Raw genomic sequence first — 9,659 nt, 5'->3', positions numbered from 1 at the left:
AGCAATGATCGCAGCATTCACCTGAATGCTCAATACTCTTATTGGCACTAAGAGGAAGAGATAAAACCTATCATCTTTCAAAGGTGTGTGCAACTTACTGTTTAAGACTTTGCAGTTGGTGGGCATGAGAATCCAAGAATACAGCAACATTTCACACATGAAACTAAACTAGGTTATACTTGTGGAGTTATCTTTAATATCTTATATTTGAGAGATTTACTCATATATTACATGAGTAATATTATTTCAATGATAAAGATTGAAATCCTTAATACTTGTAAGATCTTCAAAGACTGCAGGAAAGCTGGACTTTGAAACATTCTGCTGATATTGGTCGGTATGTATTTGCTCACACCCTCTGTATATATATATAAGAAGATAATTAAAAAAAAAATAGTCTAGTGGTAAATATTTTTCCTTTTAAAATTGAACAAATGCTATCTTAATATTCTATCAGTTAAAATTTAAATATCATCTAGGTAGAAAATTTACTGTTTATAACACTGAGAATCTGATCCATTACAGAAATAATGCCATCTCATAAAGAAAGTCATTTGGCTTGTTTCATTTCCTAAGGATGCTAAGCAAATCTGCACCAGCCAATAGGAATTCCTCTTCATCAAACATCAGGGAGAGCTAAGCAAAACATTTAGTCAGAAGAGGAAAAAATACTCCAGGCATACTAGGAGTCCAACAGTGGATATTCGGGGATAATTCAATTTTAATTATTTCTCCTGGGTAACTCTGAAACTTTCCTATATCCAAATTCCAGCAGGTGAGACTAACTTAGAAAAAGACTACATTCATGTGTGTGTGCCAACTATACTGCTTCACCTAAAGAATCAGAATACATCTCTGTAGAGGAAGCAAGATTTGAAGACATTTGTTATGATCCTCATAGATAAACTGAGGAGAGTTTCAGCCCATCATATTAGAACAATTCTGAGGTGAAAGTCAAATGCATGTAATCTTTTTTTTCCTGACTTGGGTTGAAAAAATACACAGTTGGACACAAACTACAATTCTTCTCAAGAGTGGGTGTTCCTAGTTAACAGTTGTCTCTGATCTTCCAGCAGATGCAAGGAATTTTAAACCACACTGCAATATGTTAGATGACTGTGGTTGCACAAAAAGCCATTCCAGCAGCAAGGTGGGCTGGCTGCTACTTTGCTGAAAGGTAAATTTTCAGATTCTTGTGAGCTTCCCTGCTGGGAATGGCAAGGCTCAAAGAATTTTAAAAGGGTTGCAAGACATTAATTAGTGGACTGATCTAAAGCTGTTCATTGAATTTAGAGTGACATGATAATATACACATTTCCAAATGCTAATTAGTTTCTGTGAGCTGACAGGCAAAGCTGAGAAGCTTGATTTTTAAATCAAGCTGAGCTCACACAACTGAAAAATAGAATCACTTGTCTGTGAGATATAGGACTGCTGAAATGCCGTTATAATTTCAGCTGTTACAGGTAGTTAAATGTTGTGGTAGCAAGCCTAGTGTCATTGGCACTGCATGCACATGAAGATATCATCCCAAACCATTGCTTCCACATTCAGAATCCAGTACAAACAACAACAGATGGACAACTCTGCTGACAGGTTTTGGTATCTAGTATTTACCTACTCTTTTGATTCTTGTAAGATTAATTTGACTGTCTTTAGTTACATATAGGCTGAAGCCCATCCGTGATCTACTTTTCCTTCATGTTGCCAACTGCTTCCCACATGAACAATTATGGTGGCAGAAGTGTTAAATGCCACTGGAACCGATAGAAAGGCTTGGCTTAAGAAGCCTGAACTGCAAGCGGGCACTCCACACTTAGTATGTCATCCCAGGATCTGGTTTTCACAGATCAGTGAGAAACCAACAATCCCAGAAACCCAGGAAGTACTTGACCTACCACTGGCTTTTAAAATAAAAACTTTGATCAGTAAGTCAAGAAAAAATGAGACATGCAAAGTAATGACTTGTGTCCAGGTGTATGTTTAGTTTTCAACTTTTTATAGATTCTTTTTCTTTATGACTGACTAGAGAATACATTTTACAAACTAAAAATTTTCTAATGCATAAACATGCTCAGATTTTATTTGAATGTGGGCTCTAAAGGGTAGAAAGGGACGATTGTTCTTTTCAGCAGTATATACATGTGCTTTAAAACAAAACAAACAGACACACACATACACACAGAGGAATATTTGCATTTCCACATTACTGATTTAAGTCATTCTGCACTGCTTTATAGCACCACTGAAGATGTTAGAACAATTTGCCTAGACAGAAAAAAAAAGGCAAATCAAGTAGTTTTATTTATATAACTAGAATTCCAGGAAAAAAAAGTATATATATATACACATCAATTCATAAAATTACCTTCAACTAGAAGTTATTATAATTCTTGTTTTAGACAACACTGGTTGAGAAGAGAGGGGGAGATGAAGAGCCTGTCATTCCATTTTCCCATGTTTAATTTTCCAAGTAAATAAAAACCCAACTAAACTGATTCCATAAAAATAGCAACATGAAGTTCAAAGACGGTTGTGATAAAACTGTAAACTAGGAGCTGGAGTTATATTAAAAAAGGGGGGTAAAGGTGGGGAGGAAGATGTATAAAATATACCTAGTCCAGCACACTGCATTTGTGCATTGGGTGTGGTAAAGTTCCATAAAGCAGTAAGAGCCAAAGTTTCCGCTCTCCTCAAAGGCACAAGGCTTGCCTTCAACAGAAGGCAAATGGTGCTTGTGTTTGTTATTTGGCCAACAGCTGTTATAAAGCCATTGCAGAGTTCTCATATGAAGCAACTGGTGTAATTAATGGCTATGTTCATTAAATCCATGTTTCAGAAGAATCCTTCTCTTCCCTCAAGAACAGACATATTGTGACATTAAGTGTTACTACTGAAACAAACAATAATTGTGCAGCTGCAATGACTTTTGGTCTTTCTCTGTCCTTCTCCTCCAAACAGATAATGTTTGGTTGAGATTATATTCACCTTGAAGTTTCTCAAGCGAGAAAAGCCTACAGAAACAAAAAGTAACATACTTGTTTTCTACTGAAAGTCCAATTAAATAAAAAAAAAACCCCAAACTTTGAAATTGAAGTCTGAATACTAAAAATTAGTATTGTAAGAGCTTATAATCTATGCCATTTACACACTTGTGTTATGATCAAAGATAAAAAGCAGTTAGAAAGTTCTCTTTTAGAACGAGTATTGCTATCATTACTGAGCAAATCAACCATGCTGTAAGCATGTAATAAATCCCTCTAGAACAATTGATTTTACAAATGTTACAATATTTGCTTTCATGGTGAACTGTAACTATAAATGAACATCTTGTACAGAAAAGGGATGCTGCCTGTTCAACCAGGCTCAGTGGCACAGCCACTAGTGAAGCTTATGTGCAAGTTACATACAACCGATATCCCAAAACTGTTGAAAAATTATTGAGTTACGTATTTCAGCCAATATGCACAGCAAAATCCTGTCCGTTATTCTTGTCTAACACATGCAGGTTGGTGGGTTTTGGTAGATCGGTTGGTTTTTTCTTTTCTTTTTTTCTTTTTAATACATATGGATTAAATAAACAAACAAGAGAGTTTAAACATGCACTTGCCAAAAACCAGTAAGATCTGTGCTCTTCTGTGAATAAGTAAATTTCAGAGACTTACTGAAAACCTCCTTTCATAATTTTCTTACAAAAGCAGACTGTGAAATCCAGTATTTGCTACTGCTCAGTTCTTCATTTTGCAAACTGTGTCACTTAACTACTCTGCCTGTACCCAGAGTTAAAATTTCTGGAAAAATATTTGCCTATAATCTGGATTAAAAATCCCAATGAAAGATATGCACTTGGATTTTCCTAACTTTACAATATTTTTAGCCTCTTAATTGCCCGAAGTTCTCCCTACATGAATACTTTTATATGTATTTTACATAATATACGTATTTGTTTATACTCTGAATAGACAGTGACAAGCACTTTGGATATGAAAACAGTGTTAAAAGCACCTATTTCACTAATAAACCCACATGTGCTGAACCACCACCTATTTCTAGGTTTAAAAAGACAATACCTCTCCCCCCAGCATTTTTTCTATCAAAGAGATTTCTCAGAGTTCTATCTTTTTACATTAGAACACACTGGCAAAATCTGTAACGGCACAATCACATTTTAGCACTAAGACAATTGAGAAGGATTACTGTATTCTGGATGCAGCAATCTGTAAGAACATCTGAAAACATTAGTCACAAAATGGTGCTTTCCAAACAATGAACATACGCAGATTTGCAAAAAGAATAGAAGCATGTTTCAAAGCTGTATCTAGAACAGTGCTGAGAGGAGAATAATCCTACTTCTTGAAGCATGGAGTAGCCTATGCTGCAACTACTAAATCACTGGTTTATAGTAAGTAGAGCTTGAACTGAAGCAAAGCACACAGAGAGAGATACTTGCAAGTGAAATATGTGTAAGTTTCAGGGCAAAGCTAAAGACCTTCTTTAAACCATTAACATCCATATTTACTGCCTGTTTAATCCACCCAGTTGCATCTGCCCATTTATATTGTTCTGTAAGTATTTGCGAGCATTACTTTCCACTGTTTTGCCTTTACCATGATGCATAACACACACTATTTAAATTAAACCCCCCAGAATCCTTCCCTTACAACTTGGGGCGTAGTGTAAGTTAGGTAATTCTGCCAACTCTCCATTCTTCACTCATGTTCACACTTGGTACCTGCAGTTCTCTTCAGAACACTGCAGGAGAGATTAACCTTACTTAGCCTTAGAAGCCTAGGTCAGCTAAAAACATGGGCAAAACCATAGTAACTCACCTCAGGCTTCCTACAAAACCAGTGAGGAACACAAGCAATTTTAGGACAGCATTCATCTGACCTACTTTAAATAGCAAGATATAAGCTACAAAACAGTAAAAAGACTCAACCAACAATCCCACACACAAAACCCTCCCCTCCTCCCGCCGCTTATTTCTGTCCCTGTTTAAAGGTGATTCAAGGTGAAGCTGTCTACACTGAAGTCATGTGAAGGTAGATAAGGGTCATCTCCCCTAACTGACAAAAAAATACTGTTTCTAAATGTGCAAACTGACCTGTTCAGATGACCATTCAGATTAAAGTCAAGCAGTTTCTCTGTTGCTTTCCTGGTTCTACAAGTCACTGTGAAACATGATTAGAACCGTGGAAGCAAAAAAGAAACTGTGAAACTGTGAAAAAACAACCTTTGGTTTAACCATGGTAGCTAAGTAGTAATGGAAAAAAGGAGCAAAGTTATCTCTTTTCACCAGAAGCAACAGCAACAAAAGCTCCAAAATCACCGGTTTCAGTCAAGGCCGAAGGGACCTGGATCAGCTCCCTCCATTATTCTTCTATTAAGTAGCAAAAACCTGTGCTGCCTCCTCCAGACCTTGTATTGAAAGGGTAATGTCACTGAGCATCTATAGAAATAAGTGTGTGTGTGTGTATTAAACTTGTTGGATTCAGTAGTGCAAAGTATTGTTGAAGCCTGCCTACAGGAGAAAAAGCCTCAGAAAATATTAGACCTATATAAGCGAGAACACCCACAATTAAAGTAAACAATACAAAGGTCCTTAAGAAACAAAGATCTTCCATGCTACTCTAGAAGCATGAAAGTACTACTAAAATGCCTTGACTTACACATCCTATTTCAGCATTTTCATATTTGCTTAATAGGTATCACTAAACACCAGTTACTGACACCCAGATTCCTGAATATAACCATGTGCAATGTTTAGAAACATTTTTATCATTGAGATACTCTTGATCGTCTCCCTCCTACCCATTCTCAGAACTGACTGTAATAGAAGGAAGGCTCTTATGTTAGAAACACCTCCTCCTCCCCCCAACACTAACAGAACTCAACAACAATATTTATGGTTTAGGATGTAAGAAACCAGATAATCATAGGAGTTAATAGATATTGACATCTTATTTCACAATCTTCCTTTTGGCAGCACTCTCCCGTGACATATCATTCTTATTTTCAGATAACAGACAGAAACATATGAACACTAGGCATGATTTGCTCTACGATACTTAAGCTCCTAAAATGATTAAGTCTACAAAATACCACAGCAGATGGACTGGTGTTAACAGCTAAAAGCTCTTTTGTTTGTCTTCTACTATGCTGCTACATATTTTAGCAATTCTGTACCTGAATAAGTGCTTCAAACAGGTGTTAATCAGTTCAGTGTGTTCATCTAGGTCAAGATAAAAGATCAAAGCCTACCTCTTGCAACAGGAAAGAAATCTCTCACTAATTTTATTTCTTATTTTCCCTTTTGAGAGCAGCATTCTGAAGGCCTCTAACTCTCCTTATTGACTCAACAGGAATCATGATCAAACAGTGAAGGTAGAAACTCCTATTGCCAGAGCAATATTCAACTTCTCTCTCTGAAGAGGAAAGAACATGGCTACCCTCAATTTGGCAAATGTTTTCTCAGTTGTCAAGAAGGGTAGGAAGGAAGACTCTGACAATTACAAGCCTGTCAGTCTCACTTCAGCACCTGGTAAAATTATAGAGAAAGTTATTCTGGAAGTTACTAAAAAACATTTGAGAGACAACTCAGTCATTTGCCATAGCCAATATGGGTTCATGAGGAGTAAGTCATGCTTAATCAACTTAATTTCCATCAATGACAAGGTCACCTATCTAGCTGACCAAAGGAAGCCAACAGGTGTGGGGTTTTTAGATTTTAGCAAAGTTTTGATACAGCCTCTCACAGTATACTTCTGGATAAACCGCTCAGCACACAGCTAGGCAAGTCCAAAATATGCTGGCTAAGCAATTGTCTGACGGGTCGCACTCAAAGGGTTATAGTAAATGAGGTTACATCAGGCTGGCAGCTAGTCAGTTCTCCAGGGCTCAGTTTTAGGGCCAGTGCTCTTTAACGTTTAATGTCTTTATAAATTATCTGGACACAAGAATTGAGTGTACATTAAGTAAGTTTGCTGATGATACTAAACTAGGAGGACCTGTGGACTCCCTCAAGGGTAGAGAGACCTTACAGAATGATATGGACAGTCTAGAGAGCTGGGCAATTGCCAACCACATGAAATTTAACAGGACCAGGTGCCGGATTTTCTACCTGGGACAGGGTAATCCTGGTAATAAATACAAATTTGGGGTCAAGAAGCTGGAGAGCAGCCCCACCGAAAAAGGTGTGGGGGTTTGGGTTGATGCAAGTTGAATATGAGTCAACAGTGTGCCCTGGCAGCCAAAAGGGGCCAACTATGTCCTAGGGTACATCAAGCACAGCACAACTGGCTGATCAAGGGAGGAGACTGCCCCCCTCTACATAGCCCCACCTCGAGTACTCTGTGCAGTTTTGGGCACCTCAATATAAGAAGGATATCATACTATTAGTGTGTCTGGAGGAGGGTGACCAAGACGGCAAAAGGTCTTGAGGGTAGGACCTACAAGGAGTGGCTGAGGTCACTTGTTTGTTCAGCTTGGAGAAGAGAAGGCTGATGGGTGCCCTCATCACAGTATATAACATCATCAAGGGGGACAGTGGAGAGGAAGGAGATGCTGATCTCTCTCTTGTGGCCAGCAATAAGACACAAGGAAATGGAATGAAGCTGCACAGAGAGGATGGTTGGTCACTGGAACAGGCTTCCCATGGAAATGGTCATGGCACCAAGCCTGTCAAGAGTTCAGGGAGCGCCTGGATGACACTCTTAGTCACTGGGTTTAGTTTTAGCTAGCGAGTTGGACTTGATGATTCTTATGGGTCCCTTCCAGTTTGAGATATTCTCTGGTTCTATAATTCTATGGATTCTCCTCCCCTTTAAAAACTCTGTAGAATCAAGGTTTAGCAACGACAGCAAAAGCACGTGAGACATCTATCGGGTAACAACAGATGTTTCCTTATGAATTCTGTGGGAGTTGACTCCTCCCACGCCTATTTCCTTAATGACTGTAACTACTCTTGCCCCACATACACTCAGAAAGAGCTTTATGTTAAACAAGACCAAATGGGACACAAAAAACATATACCTTGTCTTGGGTAGGAGGAGAGGGCACATTTCCTAAGTGTTACCCTTAAAAGTCTTTTTCTTTCTTCCTATATTCAGCATATTTTCCATTGTCATGGAAATCAATTGTTCCCCCAAATACAAAGGAAAGGCATGGTTAAGTAAATATGATCTTTAAATATAAACTTTGACTCAATATATGTGAAAATTTGTGACCTCTTGTTCTTTCTAAAGAGGTTTTTAGCTGCTCTAGAGTGAGTAACCAGCATGCTTGAGACCTCTTTTGATGCAAAAACTAAATTAACTTAGCTGTAAAATGAAAACAAATACCATTTGAAGGAAACCTCTGTTGATTTTTCCAGAAATTCCCACATTTATATAAAAGATACAAACTCAGATGCTTCCGTTATGCTTTCTTTCTGAAATTTCTGAATTTCTTGAGTGATTTTTCAGTTTTGCTAAGTACTGTAATTTAAAGTTAAACAATACAAAGATAGTAAACAAATGAAAAAAAAAAACCCTGTGACACTGTACCTTATTGAGTTTGCCAAGGGAAGATATAAGATCTGCCCATTCACTTGATGATTCAAAGTTTCTCAAAGCTTTCTCAATCGCTGAAGAATAATTTCTGTATCTGTAATCACCAAGTAACTCCTGCTCTTCTGGATCCATCTTCGGTTCTCATAGCAAGGTGGAATTGCCTGGTAAACTAAAACATGTACACAGTTACAAAAAGATAACCCACTTTTAAGTTCTGGCAAACCTAACGTAGTGTAAGGTAATAAATATGTAGAAGGTCTGACGGATCGCAATAAACAGGTCACCTGATTCAACACGATGTTAAAAATAATTTAACACACATGACTCCAGCTCCCCATTGCCCATTTTAGAAGTTTTGCAGTCACATTTTCCTATTTATGAAACACGTTTTTTCCTTCCATGCATGTGGATCTCTCACACAATAACAAAGAGAAGGAATATGAAGTCTCACTATAGACAGAGTGCTGACAAGGAGTTAGGGAGAAGCAAGTAGTATTCACAACTTATCATCAGTGAAGTGTTTTGAAAGATTACCTGTAGCTCTGGAATGTGAAACATTTCATATCAAAATACAACTTTCCAAAAGAATCCCATTAAAGGGCTTCTCAGCCCACAACAGAAGGAACTCTCAGAACTCTGCATGTCAACTTGGCGGCGGCAGCAGCAGATGCTGAAGTACAAGACAAAGGTATTGTGCCAAAGCATCGTATTATGCATTCTGATCTCCCTTTATTTTACCAAAGAGTACCCATGTATATTTATGGAGGGAAAAAAAGTTATCCAGAGCTGATTTTCTCACATTCTGTAATGCATTTAGATTAAAAAAAAAAAACTAAAAAATACTTGTTTTAGAACAATTGGAAACAAGAGTGGCTGGATTTTATGCACTGAAAAATCCTACTTTCGCTGTATGACACTAGTTCTCCTGTTAGCTAATATAAAAAGGTAATAGAGACATGCTTAGGTTTAGGAATGCCAGTTTTAGGTCAATTCATGCTACATACTGATAGAGAAGAGAAAGCCAAGTCCTATAACAAAACATTTTATAACGTTTCTGAAAGATATCTTCATTCATTTTCCTACTGTTAGGACACAAAAATAAACCTAAAC

The 9,659-nt window shown here is 37.6% G+C and overlaps 1 protein-coding gene across 1 annotated transcript in view; it reads right to left on the bottom strand.

The window, feature by feature from the left end:
• DOPEY2 (dopey family member 2) overlaps positions 1–8,681 on the bottom strand; it is a 44,876-nt gene extending 36,195 nt beyond the window's left edge. The window contains exon 1 of the mRNA XM_010022232.1: positions 8,544–8,681. Within this exon, the coding sequence (XP_010020534.1) occupies positions 8,544–8,681 (138 nt within the window). The remainder of the gene's footprint in view (positions 1–8,543) is intronic.
• Between the last annotated feature and the right edge of the window lie 978 nt (positions 8,682–9,659).

The sequence above is a fragment of the Nestor notabilis genome, unplaced genomic scaffold (assembly GCF_000696875.1).
Source record: "Nestor notabilis isolate BGI_N333 unplaced genomic scaffold, ASM69687v1 scaffold7549, whole genome shotgun sequence".
Taxonomy (NCBI): domain Eukaryota; kingdom Metazoa; phylum Chordata; class Aves; order Psittaciformes; family Psittacidae; genus Nestor; species Nestor notabilis.
The sequence above is the reverse complement of the archived record's forward strand: the minus strand, read 5'-3'. Positions and strand labels throughout refer to the sequence as shown.